The sequence below is a fragment of the Plectropomus leopardus genome, chromosome 4, assembly GCF_008729295.1.
Source record: "Plectropomus leopardus isolate mb chromosome 4, YSFRI_Pleo_2.0, whole genome shotgun sequence".
Classification (NCBI taxonomy): Eukaryota; Metazoa; Chordata; class Actinopteri; order Perciformes; family Serranidae; genus Plectropomus; species Plectropomus leopardus.
The window spans coordinates 4,954,223-4,982,045 of record NC_056466.1 but is presented as its reverse complement, the minus strand read 5'-3'; the positions used below and the strand labels follow the sequence as shown (position 1 = coordinate 4,982,045).

At 39.1% G+C, this 27,823-nt stretch overlaps 2 protein-coding genes and 1 long non-coding RNA gene across 3 annotated transcripts in view; 1 reads left to right on the top strand and 2 right to left on the bottom strand.

Moving 5' to 3' along the window:
* nomo (nodal modulator) overlaps positions 1-11,897 on the bottom strand; it is a 30,019-nt gene extending 18,122 nt beyond the window's left edge. Inside the window, exons 1-17 of the mRNA XM_042484608.1 lie at positions 11,768-11,897; positions 10,288-10,549; positions 10,045-10,193; positions 9,728-9,883; positions 9,556-9,641; positions 8,642-8,787; positions 8,421-8,568; positions 6,905-7,087; positions 6,094-6,239; positions 5,687-5,801; positions 4,739-4,836; positions 4,256-4,439; positions 4,046-4,176; positions 2,943-3,098; positions 2,765-2,843; positions 2,432-2,629; positions 1,136-1,360 (exon numbers count right to left, since the gene is read on the bottom strand). Of these exons, the coding sequence (XP_042340542.1) occupies positions 1,136-1,360; positions 2,432-2,629; positions 2,765-2,843; positions 2,943-3,098; positions 4,046-4,176; positions 4,256-4,439; positions 4,739-4,836; positions 5,687-5,801; positions 6,094-6,239; positions 6,905-7,087; positions 8,421-8,568; positions 8,642-8,787; positions 9,556-9,641; positions 9,728-9,883; positions 10,045-10,193; positions 10,288-10,549; positions 11,768-11,783 (2,478 nt within the window). The 5' untranslated portion in view covers positions 11,784-11,897. The remainder of the gene's footprint in view (positions 1-1,135; positions 1,361-2,431; positions 2,630-2,764; positions 2,844-2,942; positions 3,099-4,045; positions 4,177-4,255; positions 4,440-4,738; positions 4,837-5,686; positions 5,802-6,093; positions 6,240-6,904; positions 7,088-8,420; positions 8,569-8,641; positions 8,788-9,555; positions 9,642-9,727; positions 9,884-10,044; positions 10,194-10,287; positions 10,550-11,767) is intronic.
* Positions 11,898-13,859: 1,962 nt separating this feature from the next.
* On the top strand, positions 13,860-27,670 carry tmc5 (transmembrane channel like 5). Its single transcript, XM_042485641.1, has 21 exons — positions 13,860-13,951; positions 14,416-14,584; positions 15,756-15,958; positions 16,167-16,244; positions 17,808-17,918; positions 18,013-18,115; positions 19,142-19,223; positions 19,331-19,591; positions 20,698-20,840; positions 20,940-21,084; positions 21,253-21,405; positions 21,765-21,931; positions 22,933-23,008; positions 23,123-23,220; positions 23,318-23,413; positions 24,138-24,213; positions 24,752-24,885; positions 25,060-25,233; positions 26,746-26,824; positions 26,950-27,042; positions 27,134-27,670. Exons 2-21 carry the CDS (start codon positions 14,508-14,510, stop codon positions 27,668-27,670), a joined length of 2,886 nt encoding a protein of 961 aa, XP_042341575.1. The 5' UTR covers positions 13,860-13,951; positions 14,416-14,507.
* LOC121942439 lies at positions 15,821-24,795 on the bottom strand. The gene is made up of 3 exons (XR_006105809.1): positions 24,739-24,795; positions 19,548-19,622; positions 15,821-15,881 (listed from the first exon to the last, which is right to left on the bottom strand). It is a non-coding gene; the product is annotated as an uncharacterized LOC121942439 (long non-coding RNA).
* Positions 27,671-27,823: the final 153 nt, after the last annotated feature.

Here is a 27,823-nt window from a genome sequence, read left to right as displayed (position 1 = left end):
TTAAAGTACAATGTTCCTGCAGATTAAGCCAAGGTATAAAAAACTGAACCAAGAAGAACCATCTTCTGGTGCTCTCTGTTTTTTCAAACATTTAACCCACCACAGAGCACCATGTTTTACCGCTATTAACTCAACACACTGAGCAAGCCAGTCTCCTTTCATTGTTTTTACATGTTAGACTTAAAATTTCATTTCATGTTTATTTTGTCCAAATCCTTATTGTAACATAAAACATAAGTTATTTTGTGAAGTGTGTGTTTAAATATGTAAATGTATGTATATTTTTTAGAGATGAAGTTCATGAATTCAACAACCGATTAGCCAAGAAGGGGTTGGAAATAATACTTTTATAATTCCTCCTAATCCTTTTTGCACATGTAGGATGCAATTTCTGGTTGCTTGTTTGAATCAGTTCCTTGAGTATAGATTATCACCCACGTTTGTTATTGCCATTTTGTTTAATTTGATCTTTTCTGTTTGTTTGTTTTACATGTTCGGAATATCTATCTATCAATATGAGTAAATTAAATACCAATAAAGGCCTTATCTTTAGATTAATTTAAATGAATTTTAAGATTATATAATTTTTAACTGGTTTGTTATCGCAGGACTGTCTGAATGGCAGACTGGTGGAGTAATGTGTATAATCTGTCATTCACAAACAGACTAGTCTGACTGGGATTTGGTTTATTTCACTAATTAACCAAATGGCTAATCCCATGGAGCCTGTGAATGAGCAGGATTAGGACAGGTGGCTCGCACTTAAAGTCTCGTCTACAGACAGGTTAAGGGTTTAGGAGTGAGCTGCCATGTGGGACACAAATATATTAATGCTATTTTTTGGTAAGAGAATAAATGGTGTTTCAGTCAACCGTTACCGCGTACAGAAAACACTCCAACTAGCAAACTAGCCGAAAGCTAAACTAACATCTAATTACACTTTCTCCTTTAATTTTTGTTCACCGACAAAAAAGAGCAAACTCTGAGATAAAATAGACTGTTGTTGTGGTAATTTCATTCAGACTGTCATTCAACCAAATCCCAAGTCCTCCTAACCTTTAGCTTACTACGATAAACCGGCTAACTGTCAGCTAGCTGCTAACTAGCATGCTAGCCTGCAGGTTTGCACTCTCACCTCGATCAGGGAGTAATTGATCTCAACGTCGGATTTCACGAATCCCCCGCAGGCCACCACGATGTCATCAGAGGACACGGTCAAAAACTGCGAATACGTGATACAGAATAAAACCCAAAGGGCTCCGACGTCCGCCCGGATTGTAATTCTCAACATTTTGGCTGACTGATGTCTCGATGAGCCGAGCGACAGCACGCTGCCTCCGGTTCCGCACCAGCTGAGCTGCTGTCAGTGGCCGAGAGAAGAGTCCGGATCAGCGGCCTCTGCCGGGCCGGAGGTGCTATAACATGACGCTGATGAAATGTGCATACACTGTATATAAATAAAAATAAAACATATATCTCTATATACAGTCCATGGTTCTGAGAGAGTAGAGGAGAAAGGATAAAAGAAAAAAGTAAGGGACGGTTCGTTACTTGTGAGAGAGGAGGGGGCGGTGCAAAAAGGGAATGGCATGTCAAATATATTTTTTAACACTTGCTTTTTTTGTTATGTACAAAATGTGTAACTAAGACACTATATATATATATATTTAAAAGGAAGAAACAATTCACATTTTTTAATATTTATTTTACATGTAAACATTTTAATATTAAAGGCAGTCACCACAATGCCTCATAATAAAGTAAAACAGCACATATTCCCCAAACTAAAAAATATTTATGTATAGTGTTTATGATGTAGACTGTTGGGAAATCTATATAAAATCTTCCAACAAAAGGAAAAACAATGAAGTCACAGTTAAAAAAAATAAAAATAAAAAAACACAGTTATAGTTTAGTATTTTGAAATGTGTTAGTTCCTCACATTATCACACCACCTCAGTTGTTAAAAATAACATTATAGGATAGATGTAAAAATGCACAAGATGCATAATGAGCACACTGTTCCGTAAAAACAAAAGTTGTACAAGTAAGAAAATAGTAGTGTTAATACATTTAAAGTGCATAATATTCAAAAAGATTTCCCATCTCCAGTGGTTTTAGTATTCAAGTCCTTCTCAGAAGGAAAAGATGTCAGTATATACATACAGCAGAGAAAAACACCACAAAAAAAATCTAAACCGCAATGACTGTTTTGGTTAAAAATACTTATTAGTTTTATAATAGTCAGATTGTCAACAAACGAACACAGAGATGACACATTACAGTAAGCAGGTCCATAGAAGCTCCCAAGTTGTTCTCAAAATTCAAATAATACGTTTAAGAAATCAATTCAAACAGTTTTCACCTCCAGTCCACCTGTCCTGGCTTGTATTGTGTTATGGTCTTTTAATATCCGGCCCTCGCCTCACACGTGTGTGGAGGAGTCAGGAGGTGAGTGTGCCAGGAACACACTTTCACTGAAATTGCTGGCGAAGCTGGTGTGGTAGCTGGGGCTGCTCCTGCTGCTGCTGCTGCTGCGGGGCTGAGATTTGGACACTGGGGATTTGATAGAAGACAGCCTCTGGGCCTGGCACAGCTTTTGGATCAGGAAACGCTTATCACGGCCCTCCTGGGACATAAAAAGATAGATAGTAGATCTCAATTTTGGTAGTGACTCAAATAATAAAGCATAGTTAATGTATTTTAAGAAAAGAGAGAATAAAGAAAAAGAAATTAAACAAAGACAGATTTTGAGTAAACCTACCATAGCTAGCTGCTCTCTTAGCTGCTTAATAACTCTTTTGTGAGCTCCAGCTAGTGCGATCACATAAAACATGGCCAAACTGCAGGGGGAGATATAAAAGTGTTTAAATTAAAACAACAGAGAGAAAAAAAAACACTTATTGTGAATAAATGCTAGAATACCTGACTGAAGCACATACCATGTGAACACAAAGAAGGAGACGGCGAAGGCCTCTGACGAGAGAGCATAGAGGAGCTTTCTGATTCCATCTGGCAGCTCAGATACTGTAACTGGCAGCACCTCCCAGGAGGTGTTGTAATTCACAAATGGTCCACAGGCCTGGGAGGAGTTTATTCTGTGCGACAAGAGAGGAGGTGAATGAGTGTATATGCCAAGTGAAACATGTAAGCAGTGGCAATGAGCAGTGCTTCTTTTATTTATGTCCTTTTTCTACTAAAGTTAGTGCATGCAACCAGGTTTTTAAACATGGGTAAACCTGCTAAAATATGCCATAGACTGATTTCCCATTGCCAGTAGAGTGTACACGGCTCTGCAGCAGACGAGTATGTGTGTGTGTGTATGTGATTGTTTCAGTAGACAGCAGCATGGACAGCTGTCTGTGAAAACTTTCCGGTGGTGACTTTTCTTTATATATCTCATTCTAATTTATTCTCTCTTTTAGACTCGGTGGAGACTAATGCGGATCGATGTTTTAGTGCTGCTTAGGTAGAGACAGTGGTAGTGAGTTGTGGCACATTACTGCACCTTGTCAGTTAAAGGGCTAAAAGCAGCGTGTTCATGATGTCATGGTAAATGGTAAATGGACTGCACTTGTATAGAGCTTTTAAAGTCCTCCGACCACTCAAAGCGCTTTCACAATACATGTCACATTCATCCATTCACACATAAATTCACACAATGGTGGCTGAGGCTGCTGTACACGTTGCAAAATGCTACTCAGTAAGCACTCACACTCTGATGGCGCAGCATCGGGAGCAATTTGGGGTTCAGCATCTTGCCCAAGGATACTTCAGCATGTTGATTGGAGGAACAGGGAATCAAACCACTGACTTTCTGATTAGAGGATGACCCACTCTACCTCTGTGCCAAAGCCACTATGTTGTTTTTGCATAAATGCTGATTGGGGGCAATATATACCCGTGACTACTGCAGTCATTTGATAGTTTACAGATTTTTTGTGCAGAAATATCTTGTCTTCATGTGTATTTAACAGTAAAATTTGTGTGACAAAAATGGAAGTATTATCCAACAGATTATGGTCATCAACAGTGCATTACTCACTGTGCCACACTGAAGATGACGGGCACACAGGCCAGAGCCAGGCCGATCAGCAGCACCGCCAGGAAGAAAAAGTTGGAGCTGGAAGCTCGGAAGGGGCGTGTGGCTGGACGGCAGTTGTTCATCAATGACACCTACAAAGCAAACAGTTAACTCTGGAAACATCCACAACATCTGGTTTCAATCCATGAAAAAATTGTAATATAAACTCACCTTTTTGATATAGAAAATAAAGAAGTATTTAATAGTGCAGATGGCGGGCAGCATTGGGCTGTAGAAGGTGCCGATCCAGCAGATGGTCTGTCCGTAGACGATCTCCAGCACATTCTGAGGGATAGCAAACTCCTGCTGGCCCCACCACTTCACCAGGCCACAGTCACAGTACTTCACTATCAGCCTGAGCAGGACAGAGCAACACAAGGACAGTTACAAATGACTACAGAACTACGGCTGAGAAAGACTTCCACCTAGAGGCATTACCAAAGGAAACACAAGAAATGTATTTGGGATGACACAGAATAAAATACATATCAGATTTAAGCAAGGCTTTAAAAAAACTAAAATATGTTAATTTTAAACATCCAAACATCTTGAAATGTTTTAATGGTCATATATTCGCCACAAAACTAGACTGATAACAGTTTTTAAGGTTCTATTTAGATGATGATTTCTTTTTTTTGTTAGATGAGGACTTACTTTCTGGGAAACTCCACAAAAATGGTGACTGCGACTATGATGATAAAGTCAAAGATGGTGAGTTTGTACATCTCCTGGCCCACACGGGTCTCCCAGCACTGTGGACAACGACAAAGAGGCAGACAGAGACACATATATTAAGTACTATAAATATATTACCATAAGACTGGAGGGAGAATTTCTGAGACACTTCCCAGGATCACTTCCACCACGTGTTACAGTTAAAAAATTCATTTTATACTAAAAACCCAATTCAGAGACTGGGAACTAAACAAATATAGAGCTCACTTACAAATGGCTTGCATTTTGATTAAGACGAAAAACTTACCACTCTGATTAATATAAATTTAAAAAGATTTAAATGATTAAAATTATAAAATTAAATAATAAAATCTTAATAGCTTTGCAACCCCATACATAGTTTCAGGAAATCATTTAAGCATTCAGTTACAGGTATTAGGGCTGCATAAACAGATAAAGTTGCTCAGGTCTTGACTTAGACTTGCACAGTAACTGTGCTTGTTGTTCTCTTCTGTATTCAAAATATTGCCTGACGGCTGACATGGCATTTCTTTTTAGGCACCAATTTCTCTCAGGCATTCACACTCATCTGTGCTCATAGTCACACTTTCGTCCTTCAACCGTGAAGACTAAAACGGAAGCACTAATCTAATAAATCTCCCATATGTGTGAAGATTCTCACTGATCACATGATGCCTAACAGTGTGGGCTCTGTCTGATTGGTCAGACTGTGATTAAATACACTATAACTATATTCAAAATGCAATATCACAGCCTTCAGTGATGTGTTTGTTGCTAAAGTTGAATTTAAAAAATAAGCCCTAACAGGTATGCATGACAGAAATAAAAGTGAGGTTGATGCTGGCACCTGTGTTTTATTTCAAGGAATCATTGTTAACTGAGTTGTAACACAAAAAAATGACTTACAGAGTAAAGCTTATGGTTATAGCCGCAGATGCAGGGATCCGTTTCACATTTAGTGATCTGATACCAGAGAGAGAAGAGCAAAACCCCGATACTCGTCAACCGCATGAAGACGCACCTGAGAAAAATAAGAAGGAGAAAGGAAAATATTGAGCATTTCACAATAAAAACACATGTCTGTACAGCTATAAATGCTTTCAAAATGTCAAGCAATGTACCAGTATGAAAAGGAGGGCTCGCACACTCTCAGGGAAGATTAACTCTTGGCAGAATGAACGCAAGTTTTACACACTCCTTTTGCACAGTTTTTTCCAGATAGTATTTGTCTCTTTATGCACCTATTTATCAAGTTAGTATGACCACTGAAAGAAAGGATGAGTAAGTGGTGAGTGAATGGTAATCCACTGTACCTCATGAGAGTGAAGCGGATCTCGAAGGCGGGTGAGTAATCCTCATAATTGATGATAACGGAGAAGAGGAGCGGGGTGATGAAGTTGGCCATGGTGATAACAATTGAGGGGAGATACTCGTAGATGAGATCCACAATGAAATTCTCCTGCAAACAAGCAAAAAGTTTCATTAGAGAATTTCCTTAATTACCTTTAAAGCTTACTGATGTCTGTTTAAAGTTTTTGAGTGAATTTAGTCCAAATCTCTTTGAAAAAAAAAAAACTCTTTGAAACCTGGGCAATTTGGCCTAATTTCTTTCAAAAAACACAGGAAGAAAGCAATGAGCAACTCAAGGAGAAATTACTAAAAAGTATAGAAAATGAAAGAAAATTGAAATTGCCTTAAAATTAGTCCAAACACAAACAAACAAACAAAAATGAAAAAAACAAAAAGAATAGAAAACAATAATTCTGTGAAAATAATTTTAAATATAGAATTATGATAGCTGGAAACACAGTTTTCTGGACATTTTAAAATAATAGTTTTCAAAATCTACTAATTTTCTGCAGTACTTTTTTCCCATGCTTTCAAATGAAATCAAACCAACTTGCTCAGGGTTCATAGGTTCAAATACTTGTGAGAGGTATCTGAATGCAGCCCAACAGAAGTGATGCCGATCCAGGTTTCAAAGGGTTAAAGAGTTACACAAAAAAGTGAAACACAGGTGATATTACTTGAACGAAAACTAGTTTAAAGTTTAAATTAAGTTTCCAGTAGAGACGAGCAGAAGGATCATAATAAAGGACTGAAATGGAGGCCATCTTTCATTACCTTAATCTTATCCAGCTGGACTTTTTGGGAGAAGATTGTGGCAACAGAAATGCTGTAGAAGCAAGCGGCCAGTACGGCGATGACAAAAAGGTTGAGAATGAGGCGGATGAGGTATATTCGACACTTCTCTTTGCGGGTGCGGTCTGCTATTTTCTGTTTGATCCTCTCCTCCTCCAAATCTGTCTGGACACATAAAAACATGCAGTTTTAGATTACAGGTAAACATTCAACGGATACATAAATTACACATTTGCAACAACAAAGTAATTTCTGAGGGAGAGACACTCCATCAGCTTTCTGAAAAGGCTAAAAAAATTACAACATACTGAAGGAAATGAGAGATAGAAATCAAAGTCCCTCTGTATTTTATAAAGCTCTCTACTTTGCACAGTCATATCCACCAAAAAACGCTTGAGCCGAAGTTAACCAAGGAAAATCATGGTGGACTAAAATTCTGCTTATCTTCAACCAACTGACTATTACACGGTAAATAAACCTGCAGGTTATCTATAGATTCACAAAATCCACCACAGGGCACTGCGTGCGTTCTACATAGTAGCGTTGAGTGTCCGCTAAGCATTTTCTTCCTGTCACAGGGCTGGACATTAAAGACTCTGTGTTCAGTCATAATACTAATATCAATAATAATCATCATCATCGTCATGCAGTTGTCCAATCAGGCAAGTGAAAGTATCTGTAATGTCTAATGTAATGTTATTAAATAATACAGTGCGTAATGTATCACAGAAGCAGTGCTTTTTCAGCTGAGCTGTGTGTGCGAGTCCGTCTCACCACTAACCGCTGAACAAGACTAGGGAAATCTGACACTCGATAAAACAGAAGTTGCAGTTGGAGTCGATTATGCTACATACAACATAACGTTCCTAACGTTAAATATCTCCTGGAACGCTGCATGGGTCACACGGGTACTTTTTCTGCCCAGAAGCTAAGTTAACCTTTGTGCAAAAATGACTACAGTGTGCTAGAATCCCTTTCAGAGGCTTTGTAATCCAGCCTTGAACTGCAGTGTCTTTTTGGAGAGTTTGCAATATAAATCCACACTGATAAATGCAACACTGAATTTTTTTTTTGGGTTTTTTTTCTCAGTTTTTCTGATTGAAAATGAGTCTAAAAAATGTTAAAACTTTGGGTAAAATGCTGTGCTCCTTATTGCCACTTTTTTACCTCAACGTCTGCTCATAATGGAGAGGCAGGAAAAATATCACAAAGACCAACCGTTCCATAAATATGCTACTGCTGAACAAAGTTGGTGTTTCAGCTGAGAAAAACGCTCAAGGTGGACAAACAGCTTCAAGAAAGTAATACCAGCTGGACCAATGAGAATTTGGCTGGACATAAGCGTATCAACAAAAGGTGTCAGCCCTAAAAAATACACCCAAAACTACTATTTAGGTTTACATGAAACTGAGCATTTAAACACACCCACTGATACCTTGCCGTTCCTGCTAAATTATGTCCCATAAATCCTCTTGTTTAAGAGAAATGATCCACTAACCCTGAGCTCATAGAGCAAACTGCTTCTCTTCAGCCTCACTGCGTTCTCATTGGTGATGCAGAAGTCCCAGCCAGCAAATATCTTGTTGCAAAAACTCTGAAAGCGATCCTCATCCTGAACCAGGTTGCGTTTGAATCCCGTGGCAGACCTAGGAGAAATTCAAAGTTAACAACATTCCACACACTGAATTTAATCCCTCATGATTCTTGCCTTTTCAGTACCTTTTAACAATCCAGATGAGACTGAGGATCAGGTAGGCGATGGTGACCATCAGGTAGGCCAGCGGCAAATTATACGTGGTCTTCGGAAAATATATTTTGTCTACCTTGTAGTAGCCGTAGAAAAGATAAGTCTGCTCCAGGAAGCCCTGCAGATTAAAAACAAAAGCTGAGTGAGAAAATCAAACTAAGCTTTACTCCAGGGCCCCCCATTTCTTTATTTTTATTAACAGATGCTCAAATTACAGTGCAATTACAGTTCCAAAATGTGTTAGGTTTCATTTGTGCAATTGAAAAGATTTTTTTTTTTAAAAAAAGTAAAAGTTTAAAGATACTTATCCAAAAACAAAAGAGAAGATGCAAAAGAAAACAACAACAAAAAAACCCCACTAACTATAAGGATACCATTCCTTAAACATATATACACACAGGAAGGATGTACTAAGGGACATTTGCAGGTACTAACATATGAGTCACGAATGGATCAGAAATGACCAGAATTGGGAAAGAAAAACAACAATCTAAACTCTCTATTTTCTGTCAATTATTTGAATATGAGAAACTATTTACAAAACCAACATACAAGTTTAAGTTAAGGTTGGTCCAGAAATAATCGCATCCCTGTGAGAAAGACGCATCGCTCAAGGCATGACCACTCCTAAAACGCCTTGGAAGTGCATCTGGAAAAACCTCTGGGAGCGCCTGTGGAGTGTGGCTATGTGGACGTTGCCAGAAGTGACACTGACGAGAGGTGCGACTCCATGCCTTGAGCGGAAAAGTTGAAAATATTTGAACTTTTATGCGCAGCAGGCACGCTGTACCATAGGGAAATGATGGTTTTGCTGGCAACGCTTCATTTGCGACAGTGTGATCGGCCACTAAATCCAAATAAGGCAGAGTGTTAATAAAGGACTTACTCCACCAGACAGCAGATCTGTGATGTGCTCATGAAAGATGACCAGACCTCGCCGGGCGCTGCTTGGATACCAGCTGCACACACTTCCTGTAGCAAAACACAGGAAAGAAAAAAATAAGATGATTCTATGCCTGGTTTATGCTTAAAGCTGCAACAAACAAGCGTCCTCTCACCCTCATTCTGGTTGTAGGTGATATTTCCAGAAACACTGGGGGCGATGATGATGGGCAACATGACAAAGCTGAACATGAGCAGAAAGATGATCAAGTTGAGCATGACCAGGTAGCGCAGGAAGGAGAAGTAAGACAGGATCCCTGTGCCAAACGTCCCTGTTGAGAGTAAAAGAGAAGAAACAAAACCACAATTGGTACACTTTCTGTTAGAGCGGGAGTATATTTACTCATGTCGACCATCCAAGCAGAAATCAATAAATGCCTCTGAGGCTTAAGATATAGTTTTCTGACAGTCCATTACAGCTTTCATCTCTCACCCTCTATCAGGTGGATGTCTCCCCTCCAGAGCTTCAGGGAGTTCAGCCATTCCTGGGCATCATCCCTCAGCCTCCTCAGGTACCTGCTGGTGTTTTGCTTCAACTGTCTCACTTTGCTGAGCTCTCGATCTTCCTCCAAGCGCTGCGTTCTAAAAAGTAACAGTCAAATGCACACTGTCGGTTTGAGAACTTTTAAAGAATAAAAAACAAATAATTTTTGAACTCTAAAAACATCTTTCCTACTTGTCTCTGCGTTTCTCTGCCATGCTCTTGGCCAGTTCCCTGATGGGTCTGTGCTCCGTGTGAGTCTTGTGTTTCTCCCGATGTCTTTTGAACGTGTTAATGCCCCATTTCCCGCTGCCCGAAGAACCAAGTCTGCCTCTAGAGCTGTTCCTACGTTTGCTGCCGGTAGCGGACGACTTCCTGCGGTACAGCAGGGACTGGTAGCTGGGGAGCTGGTCCAACAGAGGGTTACTGACTCTTCCACTATTATCAGTGTAGAAGACTAGAAAAGGAGAATAAATACGATTAGATCTTACAGAGTTTAAGTGTTTTACTGCTGTCTAATTAATAATTAGGCTGTCTATGCAGTAGGAGGACGCAAATACTACACTGTCATATGATCAGAGAAAACAGAAGAAAAGGGACTGTGGTGTTTGCTTTTTCTCAAGAGGTAGAAAATGTACAACTACTAGAACACACTGGAGAAATAAATGCTCCTGCTGGCAAATATGTCACCCACCACCAATATGTGAATCGTCACACAGCCTCTGGTTTGCTACATAACTATCTTCTTTAAAGTCACTTCTGAAGACTTACTTTTATTAAAAGGTGTTCCTAAGATTTCTCTTTAAAGGATTGTTATTTTTATTATTATTTTTATTATTATACTGTACAATACTCCTAAGATAACTTAAGTCTTGCACTGCTGTTTGATTTTAAATTCAATCACTGTTTTCATAGTTTTCTTCTGAGTTGTATTTTTGCTTTTAAAATGCGTGTCCTTTGTATGTGTTTTATTGTGATTTCATGTATAAAGCACTTAATGTAACGTTGCTCTGATAAGTGCAATAAAAATAAACTTTACAATAATAATATTAATAATAAGAAAAAAATATTATTAGACTAGATTGATTAAATTAGATTAGATCTTTATTTGTCCAAAATGTAAAAAATTGTCTTTGGCCTCAAAAAAAAAAAAAAAAACACACAATGACATGGATTACAAACAAAACAACATTTAAAAACAGAGAGATTAAGATAGCGCTTTAATTATTATTACTATTACATCCGAAGAGTATCTTATACACGTTAATGTATGTTATGTTGTAATTTGTGTTAATATGACAAGATGTTGCTTCTAGTTATTAAAATATGTTCCTAAAGCGATAAAACAAACTAAGCTTTATGTTTGTTGCGCTTTATAAACAAAAGAGGATGTCGTAGCCAAGACGCAAAGTCAGCAGGTAAAAATGCCAACCGCGGAGTTTCGACACGTAACACTGACGAGACTCAAACAAAACCAAACAACTCTTTAAACACCGTAACTTTAGCTCGTTCAGAGACATTTTAACAAATCATTAACGAACAGGTCAAAGCTGTCAGCAGCTCTGTGAACTAACTTTGAGGTTAGCATTACTAGCTGCTGAGCTAACGCCGCACTAAGTTTTAATGAACCAGGCTAACTTCTCAGTTAGCAGCAGACTCAAGTAGATGACTTTACCTGAGTCGACCTCCATCGTTCTCGTTTCTGAATAGAAAATATGTATTTATCGTAATAATAATGTTTGCAAACAATGAATCTAGCAGACTCTGTGGACAGGGAGTTGACTCTCCGCTGTCAGGAAGACAACAGTCCTTCCCGGAGACAACTTCCTGGATATGGATCCAGGAGCAGCTCCGACCTCTCACTCACTGGGTTTTATTTTTTGGCATTTTATTGTACCCTTTTCGAGTGCTTATTCTAATTTTACTGGTTTTAATTTAATTAAACATATTTTTAAAATAATATTTTCAATCCTTCATCTATTTAGTTATGTTAGACGGTTAAAAAAATATGAAAGAATCAGAATTAATAGTATAAATAATAACAAACAAACAAATAAATGAATAAACAAAAAGTAATACAATAAATTAATAGAACAATTTAAAAATAATTATTTATTTATAAAAATGAATGAATAAGAATAAAGATAAATAGTTTGAAATTATTAAAGGGTAGCATTCTCAGTGATTGTAAGTGAAAAGACACTTTCAAAAATTAAAGTATAAAAATATGTATTCAATTTGATGCAGCAGACTTTGAGATTTGGATGGGCAAATTGTCAAACTCATGCTCAAACTCCAGAGACGCTACATCCTACAATTCTCATAATGCAACTGCATACCATCTTTTTAGACTTTACTTATGCCCATGTCTGTCAAACTCCATGAGCTAATATCCCATGCTGTCTGTTATAAATTTGAAGTGTTTTTTAATTTTTATTTATTTATTTATTTTTATTTTACTTATTTTACTCTTGTGAGCAGACAGAGATTATGCTGCTCCTGGACACATTCTTGTGCAGTGAAGGATTTGTGTATAAAGAGGTTATTGGTACGTAGCAACCGAAACGTCGGAAGTAAAAAGATCAAATGAAATATAAAAAAAATGAAGTTTATAATTATAATAAATAAACAATATTAAGACAAACAATACACCTTGATAAATGTTTCTACGTACAAATTGAATTCAACCTGAACTTGGCATATATTAAAGTTTGGGAAGGACTTAGACAATCTTGCCTGCACAAGTGTGAGATTTGTCGTGTACCTCAGAGACTTGTTATGATACTGCACTCAAATGTGGTTTTACCGTGTTCACGAGAAGAGTCTGAATGCACCCGTTGTGGTATTCAAAACCTTGTACATTTTTTGAGAGCCCTGAGTTCACAAGGTCGTGTTCACAACATCCCATGTCATAAACACGAGCTCACAAGTTCCATTTGAAGACAACATTACGTCAGAATTTATTGATAATGACGGACAAATTTGAAGTCTCATGCCAAGATAACCCCCAGTGACATCATCGGTTATTTTTCCCTCCAGGTCCAAAGAAGACAATGTTCAACTCTTTTTACATGCTCTGTCTTTGTGGTCATTTGTAGAAGAAAGGGAGTGTGTGTTTAAGGTTAAACAGGAGGAGAGAAAAAGAGAAAATACGATCTCAAGACAGAGAGCAAACATTCATGAAATATCCTACTTTTTTAAGAGAATAGATGAGCACTTTTGTTATGTTTATGTAAGAGTAGTCTGACCTTTACCAGTTATGCAAAACAATACTGTGTGTGTAGTTTGAGAATTTTCCTTTAGTAGGTGTGTAATCAAATCCGATTTGCAAGAGCACTTCCTTGTAAAGGACTTCTTAAAAGTTTGTGGATTTCTCTCTCCTTCTTTCCTTATTTCCAATCTGTAGATCTTTCTGTACATCTATCTATCTATATATCTATCTATACATCTATCTACACATCTATACATCTGTACATGCATTCACACATACACACATTGACTTTTCTGCACCTCCACAGGTCAACCTACAGCACACACACACCATTCACTCTCTTAATACGGATGCAAATTACACTTCAACCTTAGGGGTTTAATTATTTTTATCACTCCACAAAGAGTGCTCATGGGATTACCATCACCTATTCTGAAGCAGTGGACTTTTACCTTTATGAGCTCGGTCACACACTTCCTGGTAGACAGCATGTCTTTTTTTATCTCACAGACGGTGCTTCTCAGACTCATTTAGCACTCAGGCTGGGTCGGCACGGACTTCTAAAGAGATATTTTCCGACTTTAAATCTACAGCATTTTAGCAGGACTTGCTACTATACATTTTCCATCATCACAGCACATCTACCAGGTAAGCAGAGTATATTTTATGTGACATGTATCATTCATACACTATTTGAAGTCCCACTGTGTGAGTTTGTTCTCTTCTCAGCTTCTATTGTTGATTTGTTGGAGAGTAGTTTTCTGTTCATTGTTATTCAGATTTTCCGTCACCCTTCAGTGGCTCTGTGTGAGAACCACAGAGCCAGGCTACTACATGAGGTGGAAACCATACCTGATGTATGAATTAATGATGAACACACGAGGATGGGACTAAAAGATTAAATTACACATGCTTTCCCCCCCTCCTGACAATAGCTGTCACTCTGAACCCAAAGCAGCACTCAGACCTCAACATGTGATGCTTGATGCTTGTTTAGACTTCATCAAAGTTGACTCAGCTGCCCCAATAAAACATGTCATGAAGGCATACAACTTAACACACAAGTATAGTCACTGAAAGTGCATGTTTTTTTTTGTTTTTTTTTTTAACAGTGTATTTCTGGAATTGGACTATACAAGAGAAACTGCGCCGGGCTGAAGGATCGTCCTAACAGAAGAGCAAAGGGATCAAATTGAAGGATCTCATGACAAGTTACAGCAGCGGAGGATTGTTCAACCCTGGTTACCATGACAGCGACACTCTGGAAATTGATAGGTCTGTGTATTTAGATCATCTTTTATTATTTGCAATGTGTTGGAGTGAATGCCGTGCTTTTGTTTGTACTTGTAATCAAAGAGGATGTGAAAGAACGAACAGGATGTCCTCAAAGAGCAGGCTGCCGTGTGATATTTATCCAGCGATACTGCAGGCTGTAGGAGTGATTTCATTATTTTTCACCTTAAAAACATAAATATTCTGAAAGTTTCTAAAAACAATTACAGCAAACTTTAGAAATAAATATATAAGTCGGTTGGTCTCTAATCCTACACTTCCTTGTAGGATGTTATATCAATAGTATTAGCTACAGGAGAAAAACATCTCCTCCATATTAGTCATATCTATGACACATTTTTCTTAGTCACTTTGGAACATTTCTTGGATCAAAATAAAGACTCCCAACACTACTTGTTCAGCCTTCACATCATCTATAGTCACTTGTGATTAACATGAAAGCAATTTATCCATATTTTTCAGCATAGGGGTGTCATGTCATAACTCTGTTGACAGTAGCCAGCTTGAGCAATGAGCAACTGTAGAAGAAGTTACCCCAAAATTTAGTACAAGAAAATTACCTAAGAATTAGAAGGAAAAACAAAACAAAGACAAATAAAGTATAAAAAGATCAAGAAAGTGACCTTAAATGCTTAAAATAGCAATTTTATTATAAAACATTATTATCATTTAAAACAGATAATTATGATAATATAGTTTACAATTTACTCAGGGTTTAAAAGGTTAAATGACCAAATGCCACTTAAATCTTTTTTGTGTCTGTGCTTGCTTTGTCTTCCTTTTCCAGCACTGTTTGGTTGCCTTTCTACCTTCTGTTAAGTTTAACAAGGACTCATCATTCAAATCACACTGACATGTTCACTGATATAAACTTTTGAGAGCCAAACTAAGGATTTTGAGCAAGTTACAGGCTTTTGTATTGTGTGGGACTGTTTACAAATTGTTCCGAGAAACACTGTTTTGCAAATATTAAGGATGATTCGAGAAACGAACCAAAGCGACTGTAATTTCAGATAAGGATAATGAAAACTTTAAGTTCCTGTTCATGTCTTGAGCTGATAACCCCGGTGCTCTTAAGTATTGTAAACACAATCTGACCTCACTGATAAGCAGTTTCACTTAACACATTATGTGTTCCTTGTTGTCTCTGTGTTTTCAGCAGAACTCAGCACGCTAACCCCTATGCCAGGGGTGAGAGGGTGGACACTCGTTACTCCACACCTGGTCAGATCGGGGGTGATGATGCTGTGGGGAGAGTGCCCTGGGGGGGCTGGCGGGAGGAGAGCTGGAGGGAGAGAGAAAACATCCCCATGGGCCTCATCTCAACGCGCCCTGGGAGTCCTTCCTGGCAGCATGACCTCAGTGAGTGAACCGGCACTGAACAGCTGAGCTCACTCAATGTCAGAAGAGTGTTTTGCCTCAGTGTGTCACAGCAAAAAGCAACGTTAATTTGGTGTTCTTGTTCAGCTATATCATTTGGCTCTACAGGCTTTTTATGTGCCTCTGTGTGTTGCTAAGTGACACTTGTGTTGTCTGTCCTCTTTCTCTCTCTCTCCTCGCTTTTATTCAGATCACAGTACGTTCCAAATCCCACCTGACTCTCAGTACGATCGATCGCCTCCTGTCCGCCTGCCCTCTGTAACATCAGGTAATGTGTTCACATTAATCTTTCTCCAAAGATAATAGCTTATTTTCACAGGTATTGTAAGCTCTCACACTGTTCCTATGGTACCGCCACACACACACACACACACACACACACACACACACACACACACACACACACACACACACACACACACACACACACACACACACACACACACACACACACACACAGGCAACAAACAAGGCAATTATTTAAAATAAATGTGACGTTCATGTTGACCTGTTGACTCTGATTATTAATCAACCCCTTTGCAAAGTCCTACTGGATAATTATTAATGGAAGCCACACAAAACAACAAATGACGAGGAAGTTGGAACAGCAAATAAAACGGAGAGGAGAGGAGAGCTGTGGCGGGGGGTGGGGGGGGGGGGGGTGTCTTAAGCTGAAGGACACTAACTAAAGGTTTTGTGTCTAAAAGGAAATAAGTGGACATTCAGTGTTATTAGGGATCAGTGTTAGGAAGGTTACTTTTGAAATTTAATAGGTTACAGATTACCCTGTTAAAATGTATTAAGTTATGCAACTGTTACAATTACTAGTCATGTAACCTATTATATTTGATTACTTTTGATTACTTTTCTAACAAATGTTTAAACGGGGTAATAAAGCTGAAAAGATCTAAAAGACAGTACGTGTGTTATGGCTTTATTGACCCGAAAAATCTGCCAAAACAAGGCATTCCTGCAGGACAACAAGCTGTAAAGCAACAGAATGAATGTTTTTATGTTTTAAGATGATTTTTATATGTTGTTATCACTGACATTTTGATTAGTAACCATAATTTAATGACATATTTTCTTCTCAATAACTAACTGGTCACAATCGCATTTATTTTGTTATGCAATTACTGTAACAAAAAAGCCCTGAGCATGGCTGTGGACGCTGTAGTTTAGTTACAACTTAAATGAATTATAATTTACAGGCTTTATTGTTTTATTGTATTTCTCTTTTAAACTTGTGTAATAAAGTCACAGAATAGAACAAGTGAAGGCAACTAGCCTACAGGGGAACGTGAACAGCCTAAAGAGACAATAAAAACAAAAGGGTGCAAAGTTAACTATTGAAAAAACAACCAAAAAAACCATAAAGAGAGAGAGAGAAAAGGAGAGAGAAGGGGAAAAGTGATAAAAGAAAAAAAACTTTTAAAAAAAATCAATGATTACCACTATTATACCCATCACTGCCACTATTATGCAAGCCATATTACTAAGCATTACATAGGCTACTACATGCACGTAACAGTAATCACTTTAGCGACAGAGTTGGCACAGTAGTTTAATCAGGTGTAAAGATAATCTAAAGTCAGCACCCACAATAACTCATACTGTATTGCCCTGCTGTCAGCTGCACTTTCAGTGTATCTACAGTACACACAGTTTATTTGCATTAATTAATCAGGGATATATAAAAGAAGAAAGTAAATCTCTGTCACTGTTGTGATATAGTAAATGTTTGCATGTGTGAGCAGCTGCAGGTGTTATATTTAAAAATGCCAATCTGCCCTGAGACAAAACATTTTTCTCTTTACATTCGTACGCCCAGGCAACATGACAGTGAGATGGAGGGGAATGAGGAGGATGAGCATGTTTCCTAACGGTGATGCTGCCCATCTAGCCTTCACAGAGGACGCCATCAGGAGCGAGATGGAGAATGGTAAGAGCTGGTGATGGGAGACAGATTGACACCTGATCTGCATTCTGGGTGGTTTCTAACAGGGAGGGCTATATCTTGTCATCTTGTGTGACAGAGGAACAGAACCTGGTTAAGGAGCTCGTCGCCATGTCAACGCAAGACCGAATTCGGACCATTCGAGACCTTCCAATGAGCTTTGACGAGAAGAAACATATCAGGTACGTTTTGACTGACAAGCAGTTAGAGGTGATAAGTTTCCTTGTCAGTGTCATTCCAGGCAGCGAGTTAACCATTACACCCTGCTGGGAACCATAAAATAAAAGACTGATACTGTGTTGCAATGTGGATCACTGGAGGAAAAGTTACATATGTGTGTGCAAACACACACATATGTACGCACGGCTCACTTGTTAAAGTTTCATTACACAAGAATCTATTAAAATGACAGAAAGTCCAACGTCTTCTTTTCTGAAACTGCATGGTGTCCATGGGTAATTTATGAGACAATGGTCACAAATATGCAAAAGGACCCACCACCTCTTCTACTCAGGAACAAGACACAGACTTTACTGTTGTTTGTGGTCGTTCTGTGTCTATTTGAGACAATCCTGTATTTTTTGTATTCATTTTGTGTCTCTTTATTGTCATTTTGTGTCTCACAAATGTTTTTTTGCAGACATTTATTTCGTTGTCATAGTGTTTCTTTAAGGTGGCATTTTTTTTTTTTTTTTTAGCTTTTTTGAATCTCTTTGTAGTTGTTTTGTCTCTCTTTAGGGCAATTTTGTGTCTCCTTTGTGTAATTTTGTGTCTATGAGCTATTGTATATCTTTTCTGTCATTTTGCGTCTCTTTGTAGTCATTTGTCTCTCTGGGGTCATTTTGTGTCTCTTTATAATAACTTTGTGTATCTTTGAAGTAGTTTTGATTCTCTTTTAGGGAATTTTGTGTCTCTTTGTCATTCTTTTACTCCTTTTGTAGTTGTTCTGTGTCTTTTTGTTGTTCCTTTGCATCTTTTCGTGATCTTTCTGAGTCTCTTCCTGGTCAGTATGTGTTAATTTGAGTGATATTCTGCAGGCGAGGGCCAGAGAGTGATACTTTTGGCCCCTGGTAGGGGTTAGGCCAGTAATCCTTCCATGGTTGTCATAATTTATCTTATTAATCTCATCTAATTCATCAGGCAATGTAGATTTTAATGGTAGTAATGTCATTATCAACCCTAAAATATGTTCTAAATTACTTCTACAGGAGCCAAGTGCTGGCATTCAAGTCTTCCAAGAAATCTCGCCAGTTCACATGTTTTGCAGATTGCTCTGAGAATGTGTCACTGGTGAGTAAAAATTATGTTGCAATGCCATACTTAACTCATTTTGAGTATAGCCATCTGATTCATAACCTATGCTTGCATTCTGTACACATCACAAAGTGTTCTTTCAGTCTTTCCGCAGGTGCGGCTACAGTATGAGGTCAGCCAGGCAGACCCTGGAGCTTTGGCAAGGCATCATGAAAGAGATTAGCGGCAAGTTTGGCACCAGCGTCCTCTCTTATTTTGTCTTTCTCAAGTGGCTGCTCATGTTCAACATTTTCTCCTTCCTGGTCAACTTTGGTTTTATCACCATCCCGCTGCTTGTTTACGACCCCTCACCCAACATACCTGTGAATGTGAGCTTCAGAGGGTTGGAGATACTGACTGGAGCTGTAAGTGGAGGCTCTTATCACGACATAAAACCTGTTTGTAAAGACACAAGAATACAAATGATGCCTAATACGTAACAGTTTTTTCTTTTCAAATCATTGCACAATTCAATTCAGCTGCACTGATCAATATTTTTATGTTTATAATTGATGAAACTATGATGCGTAACTCATACATTTCTGCAGTTCCCCTCCGCTTCACCAAACGTTTAGCATCTTTTAGCTCATTGTTTTGGTTGTCTGCAGTTAGTTAAGGGACAGATCACCCCCAAATCAAAAATATATATTTTTCCTCCTGCCTGTAGTGCTACTTATCAATCTAGATTGTTTAGATGTGAGTTGCCAAGTGTTGGAGCTATCGGCCATAGAGATGTCTGCCTTCTCTTCAGTGTACTGGAATTAAATAGCACTCAGCTTGTGGTGCTCAAAGCACCAAAAAAATACATTTGAAAAACTCAACAGCAATGTCTCTTTTCAGAGGTCTTGACTCGGTTACTTGAGATAATCCACAGAACTTGATGTGAGCACTGTCATGCAGGAACTATTTTCTTTCTACCGAACTACACCAACTAACATCACCGCTCAGAGGGAAACCTGCATCTAATTATGGGCGAGAGGCTCGTGGGTTCCTCCTCTGCTAAGCTGTAACATTAGCTCCTTCCAAGTGAACGAATTTCGTAGATTTAGCTTCCTTCTGTGCAGTGATATGGTTGGTGGGTGTGGTTTGGTAGAAATAAAATAGCTTTTACATGAAACTGCCGACAACAAGGTCTGTCGTCTTATCTTGAGCACTTCAGGAGGTTGAGACCAAAATATAGCCAAAAGGAGAGTAAATATTTGACTTACATTTGTCAGTTGGCCAGAACTACAACTCTGAGTGTATGTAAATGTCGCCCTATGTGTGCTAAATGTGTAAAGACACCACTGTCTACTAACATTTACAAGTAGCTGTAACAACTTTATGTAGTCATATGTCAGTGTTCTGTTTACAGCTTGTTGCACTGCTCCTAAGTGGCAAAAATAATCAATGAATGCAGGTTTAACTGAGATAAAGATGCTGGGTCAAGGTGCTTTTTTAATGCATAGTAAATGTGTTTTGGTTTCTTCAGGGTTACTTCACCTACACTGTCATGTACTACGGTGGCTACAGCAATGAAACCCTGGTGGGTCTGGTGGAGTACAACATGCAGTTAGCCTATTTCTTCACCATTGCAGTCTACATGGTTCTTTGTGGAATTGCACTTATCCTCAGGTCAGCCCATTTGTCTCTAGAACATGAAGTGTACATTATAGTATTTCGGGTTTATTGTACATTTCCTTCAATTTACCCCTCTGAATTTCTCTCATGCAGCATGGCCAGCTCATTCAAGAAAAACTACGTACTAGCAGACCCAATTTCAAACAGTGCGTGGCAGCTTCTATGCAGCTGGGATTTTAATATTACCAATGAGAGAGCAGTGAGACAACGCAAGAACAATCTACGTGTCCAACTCAAGGTGACTATTGCTGTTTCACACTCGCTTTTGTCAGTCGAGAAAGCCAGTGAGGAAAGAAAGAGGTTTTTTGCTTACAGAATAATTTTACATGTCAAGATATATATCTGACACAAGACACTGTGAATGACATGTTTAACATATCCACTAATTCATATTTTTCAATTTCAGGAGTCTCTGTCGGAGAAGGCCCAGGGGGAGCTGCTAACTCTCTCTGAAAAGCTGAAGCACTTTGGGGTTTATCTTGGGTCCTGGTTCCTCTCCACTGGTTTGGCTGTTGGCTGTGGAGCTAGCATCTATTATCTCTGCCAATATGAACAGCAGGTACACAAGTTAAGATTGAATAATTAGTTTCAATTTTAGTGGAATAGTTGTTTTTGTTAGATATAGACAGCTGAGAACAGATGGTTTCTTCTCCAACTGGAAAATTGTTCCTGTCTATTTAAAACCAGTAATAAATCGCCTTGCCTGCACAGTTGTAGATCTCTCACATGTATTGGGAATCTGTGTATGATAAAACTTTATAGCATGGTAAAGTATCAGTATGCTTCATAAGATTGCAACTTACTGAAAGCAATGTGTCAAGTAATTTACCAGCAGCGCAGGGTATGATTTGTTGTATTGCACATAGTTTTTGCCGTCTAGTGCTATCTTGAGCTGACCTCCATCTGTTATCTTTATAGCGGACAACAGACGCTGCAAACTGGTCTCTGCTTCAGGAGGCAGAGACTCTGCTAGTTCCCTTTGTGGTGTCTCTGATGAACCTGGTTGTCCCGCTCTTCTACTCCCTCTTCAACAAGTTTGAGCCGTACTCCAGCCAGCGCAGACAGATCTACGCTCTGGTGATCAGGTTAGATAGCAGAGGCGAGTGTGAATAAAAGAACATAACATCAATGTTTTTGAAGGAGTTGAGGAATTCTGTAAAATAAACTCATTTTCTTCTTGCAGACACCCTGGCCAACGTATTGTCATACAACAGTTCATTTTATATCTAACTAGCACCCCTCAAATTATGGTGCGCATTTAATGCATATTTAATGTAGTTACGCAGGTTAGGTTTAGGAAAAGAAACATGGTAACAATGTTCCTTCAAATGACTCAAAGTTAACTTAGTCCGAAACATTGAACTCTGGGGTTAAATTCTTATGTTTTTTGACCAATCCAACACCCAGCCCTGGCTCCTTACATGCTACTTGTGTTTTTGCCCTTTAACAAATTGGTCACATGATTGCAGCCTTCTCAAATATGAGGGATATACACAAATTACAGGCTCATGATTACATGACATACACAAATTTTGATGCATTATTTTTCATGGGTACAAAAAGTGCATGAGAACAGCCTGACCAGGCTCAGTGTTTCTACTGTTTCAAGGTTTCTGTCATTATTTATCACAAGGTAAAATAAAGTGATTTTGATGGAATATAACTATTTTAAGTGTAGATTTAACTATGTTTCCTAACTGAAGTGTCTGTCACACATGATGCGTTAAGAGACTGTCAAAAATGGGAAAATCTGCTGATAATTTCTAATGTTACAGTTTTTGGCCATTTTAAAGTATAAATTTGGCCATAAAAATGCCTTTTAAACCAATAAACACAACCATTTAAAGCTGTATGTCCCCTTAGCCAAAGCAAAAAAAACATAAGACCCTACCCAGTGCATAAAAGATGAATTGATGTGTCTCCCCTGTTTCCACCCCATTCTATTCATGCTTCATAATTACAATAAAGAAGTGGTATCAATCTTCTAATCTAGCGCTAAGCAAAAAAGGAAGCATATTTCCCAAAATTCCACACTATAACTTTGAACATCAATAGTGCTCGAAATATTTTTTCTCTTTTCCCACAGGAATGTGTTTCTCAAGATGTCCATTTTGGCAGTCTTGTGTTACTACTGGATGAACGTGGTGGCCACGAAGTTTTCAGTATGTTTGACATAAATTAACCTTTAATTTGCCATCTTTAAACACATCAATATTAGTTTGGTTAGAAGACACTGATGTAGAGAGTCATTGATTAACTAAATGTATTCTTCACAGTGTTGGGAGGCCATCGTTGGACAGGCTTTGTACCGTCTGGTCATTTTTGATTTCTTCTTCCTGATGTTGGGATCCTTCTTTGGAGAGTTTCTTAGCAAGTGAGTTACATGCTTTCAGTTTGTTTGCATGCTTTACAATAATAAAAATGAGGAAAACTAACATCAGTGGTAAATTATATTTACTTTTGTGTAACAGTGTGATTGGGACGAGATTTCTACCGCGTCTGGGAGTTCCAGAGTTTGACGTAGCCAGAAATGTCCTTGAACTCATCTATGCACAGACTCTGGCCTGGTAAGAATGATGGTTACAATATAGTAACCCTGGCTCTGTTAGCACAAGCAGAGCACTCTACTGGACTTAAGGGGTAATGAGCATGCCTCCCCCCCTGAAATTTGCAGAAACCTATCCTCCCAACAGGACACACTTACCTAATAAAATGCAAATTCCACAAAGGCAGCACACAATGGTGTCTGCTATCCTACGCCATTTTCAGCAAGCTTTTACGGAGCAACAGGGCCCCTAGGTCACTGGCTCTGCTTACTCAGTGTTGGTATCAGTACCACTTTAAGCGTTGATTTTTGCTCAACATTCGATATGTATATGGACATGGATGGAGCCCTCTGGCCCTACTGTACATTCATTTTGTCCGTATTTGTGCAGATTTTCTGAAAGCTAAAGGATATGAAAGAAACTGAGCAGTACCACCACAGATCATGAGGGCAGTGCAGTGTAGCTCAATGACTGAGGAGGTGATGATGGGACAAATTGGTAATATAGTGAAAAGAATTATCCAATGTATATGAGTGCCCAACAGACCAGTCCAGTAAAAGCTACATAATTATGACCTTTGTTAATTATGACATTTGTTGTCGTCTGGAACCTTTGAATCTGCCCTCTAGTGCCATCTGTTGGCTGTATCTAGTATGTGAGCAGTGATGTTTGCAACATTTGAAACCAACGTATCTATTTTTGTACATAAAGGGTGCTAAAGTTATCCTTTATTTTGTCTCCATAGGATTGGAATCTACTTCTCCCCTCTGCTTCCTGCCATCCAGATCCTCAAATTTTTCATTTTGTTTTACTTGAAGAAGGTAAACACAGGTTCATTAAGTTTAAAGGCCATGGTGATTGTCAACCAAACTGCCATGACACATCACCATAGGCACATACTGTACAACGCTGGCTGAGCTCCTTTGTATAATGTATTAGGCTCATGTTGCACTATTTGTGCACCTGGTTGAATAATTGATTTAAATCCTTTCATCACACTGACAGCATGCTTTATTTTGTGTTATGGAAAAGACGGGTAGTTTGGGATTTATGAAGTCGACCTGTTGTTGCACTGTAAGGTCAATCAATCCCAGAAGATTGAATGAATGATTGGTAATTTGACCCAGGCTGGATCTGGTGTTGAATGTTTTATGAGCATGCTGAATGACCTTTGAAGCAACGCTATTCAAAGCTCTAATGAGCCCTTTAAATTTTCTATTACGGAGTGAAATAGATATGATGTTATGGCTCAAAGAAGCTCATGGATTGTAAACTTTAATATCATATGAGTTATTGCAGTAATGACTGGAGAAACAGTGTTTATGTTATTCATATGTGTGCGTTACCTCTCTCCCCCAGGTCAGCCTGACCCAGAACTGCCAGCCTCCGCGGCGGTCAGGCAGAGCAGCTCAGATGCAAACCATCTTCATCTTCCTCCTCTTCTTTCCTTTCTTTGTGGGAGCCCTGTCCATGGTTGCATACACTGCCTGGAGGTACGAGGTCATTTTGATCATTATAAACATTCATATCAGAACAGCCTGGAGTTATTTTGCTAGAATAAAATTATCACAAAACCACAACACCAAAGTTGCTGCATTCATTACCAGAACACAAATCCCCCCAAACTAAACTTACGTCTTGTTTGTCCACTTTGTCCCTCTCTGTAGACTGACTCCCTCAGAGACTTGCGGCCCTTTTCGGGGACTCAACAACACCTTCAGTGTGGTCGGGGTGTGGATGGATGATCTGAAGGAGATTCCTGGTTCTCAGTGGGTCGTCTGGATCTATCAAAATGTCATCAGAAGTGAAATCTTCTACTTTCTTCTCACACTCATCATCATGTAAGTGCGTGGTGCAAGTGTTTCGTTGTGTGTGGCTACATCTATTGTGCTGATGCAGATAAAATCCGGTCGAATCAGTTTTTGCAAGACACCTTCACTCATTCTGGGCCTGCAGATCGAACACAAGATTTAAAAACAAACAACAGTTTAATGTTTTGTTATGTGCAGCTCAGATGTTAGCCTAACTCTAATGTTGATAAAACAACCTCACCTTAAGGTCCAGTTAGTAGCTGGAGCTTTCCATTGTTTCTCGTGATCTTCATCAGTATTAGATTTTAATATGGTTTGGATTTGCGGAGCATCAACTAAGATGCAACCATACCAGCAGGTCTATGATGCTACACATTGGCATGGTGAAGCAATAAGAGATAAATGTTAGCATGCTAACATACTCACAATGGCAATGCTAACATAAAGATGTTACTGAGGAGTTTGACCAAACGAGAAAATTTTCCCTTAATTTTGAAAAAGGTGGCAAAAAAGAAAATCCTACCCGGTCCAGGGTAACAAAAGTTGCACTGTGGACAAAAGCTGACAATGAATTTTAAGCTTTTGTCTTACACCATTCAAGTTGTCTTCTAGTGGACCGAGCATGAGGGACTGTCACCGGTCAGTCCTCTTGCCTTCCTTTCTCGCCTCTGAGGCTTGGAGAGGAGCCTTTTAGCCAGTGCTGGGCTGATTGGAGATGAGCTACAGCTGTTTCTCCCTCTGATTGAAGCATGTGGCAGAGAAATACTGATTACCTTTCACAATCCCCAGCTGGCATCTGTTCCTTCAGGGTCGTTGTTTGTTGCTCTAGCTCCATCTCCTGGTGTTTACTGACCCAAGATTTGGCACAAGCATAAACATAAAAACAATGGACGTAGCTATTGTGATGCCATCCAACTATTGGCAGACAGCTTGTCACTCAATTGTCTTGCCCTTTAAGCATTAAAAAAATGTTAATGGATGAGTTATATTAAAATTCAACCACCATACAGTAGTCATGAATTAGCTCATTAGCTATAGAGATCAAAACAGTTTTGTACCAGGCTGAAAACGTGTACTCCTGCTGTAAAGTCGGGACTGTCTTCTTGATTTTAAGGTTTGCAGAGATATTAAACGATCTGTACGGGTTGCCCAGTAGCTCAGTGAATGGTGCGTCACCCCAAGTACGAGGGCAGTGTCCTTGTCTTGGGTTCACTTCCCTTTCACACTAAAATTCTGTCCTGTTCAATTAAGGCTACAACGAAGAAAAAAAAAACTAAGAAAAAAAAAACCCCAATCTGTACACTGGTGAGTAAGTCATAACCGTGGTGCTAACTTTAACAACATATAATAGGCATCATACTGAACAGTCAAACTGTTGCAGTGCCCTAACTGACATTCATTTGCTTATGAAAACATAGACTGATACATCCTGGAACAATGTGTGCGCACAGCCTGTTCTTGTGTATGTATTCATGTACAATTTTACATTTTTGCATCTGTATGCAAAAAGAGTAAACAATATTATCATGTTTTCCAACTCAGGGTTATCATATACATCTTCTGGAAAGTCACTCAAGGCCGCAAGCAGCTTATTGGTCTACTGAGACAACAGATTGTTAATGTAAGTATGTTTCGGACACTGTCCTTTAAAATGTGCTTTTGTATATTTTTGCCTTTATTTGGCACCCATTTAGTATGTAGGCCATCCCTTGGCTGCATTTAAAATTCGCTCCTTCTCTCTTACAGGAAGGGAAAGACAAGTCCTTCTTGTTGGAAAAGCTACAAAACCTCCAGAAATCTCAGCCTGATAAAAAATCCAAACAGAAGAAGCAAAAAAAGGTTTGTTGTGAAGATTCGTCCATGCTTGCTAATCACCTTTCAGGCTGAGATTTGTTATCAACCTCACTGCATATTTTCTCCCTTCGTTCAGCACACCAAACGGCGCTCAGATGACAACTCCTCTAGCGGTCAGTCCAGCTCAAACGCCATGGTTCAGGCTTTACTCGCTCGCCAGCAGCTTGAAGAGGAGGAGAGACGCAGCTCTGGAGGTGTTCCCGTTCCCTCTGAGATCTCCACCTCCAGAGCTGTGATTCAGGCCATGTGGGACCAGGATGAAGATAAATATTCCCCCAGCGCCTTAATGCAAGCCAGGCAGCGGGCCGAGGGTCAAGAGAGAGATGAATACTACAGCACGGGTTTTTCTGAAAACTCTCTCAGCGCATCCAGTGCTGTCACACAGGCGATGCAAGCCAGACAAAGAGCAGAGGACAGAGCAGATGACCCATCGTCTTCTGTGTCAAGTGTTATGATGCAAGTGATGCAAGCCAGGCAGAGAGCAGAGGCAGAGGACAGGACTCAGTGGAGCCCAGATCCTCCACAAAGCCAAGCTCCTGCAGGCTCCAGCGCTCTCATACAGGCCATGTTGGCCCGGCAGCAGGCCCAGAACGAGTACGATGACGGTTACTGACCAAAGGGGTCTAACTTTTTCTGACCGTGGGGAGAGGGACTGAAAAGATGACTGAAATCACACTTGTCAGGTGATGATTTCTGTTGTCACCCACAGATAAAATAGCATCAGTTATAAGTCTGTAACTGCATGAAAGTGGGATTTTCCTGAATA

Excerpts from the sequence above, each read along its gene's own strand:
- tmc5 (XM_042485641.1), top strand. The coding sequence starts at position 14,508 with ATGACAAGTTACAGCAGCGGAGGATTGTTCAACCCTGGTTACCATGAC. Across the intron at positions 21,406-21,764 it reads TCTGCCAATATGAACAGCAG|CGGACAACAGACGCTGCAAA; the intron begins GTACACAAGTTA and ends TTATCTTTATAG. Across the intron at positions 26,825-26,949 it reads TGAGACAACAGATTGTTAAT|GAAGGGAAAGACAAGTCCTT; the intron begins GTAAGTATGTTT and ends TCTCTCTTACAG.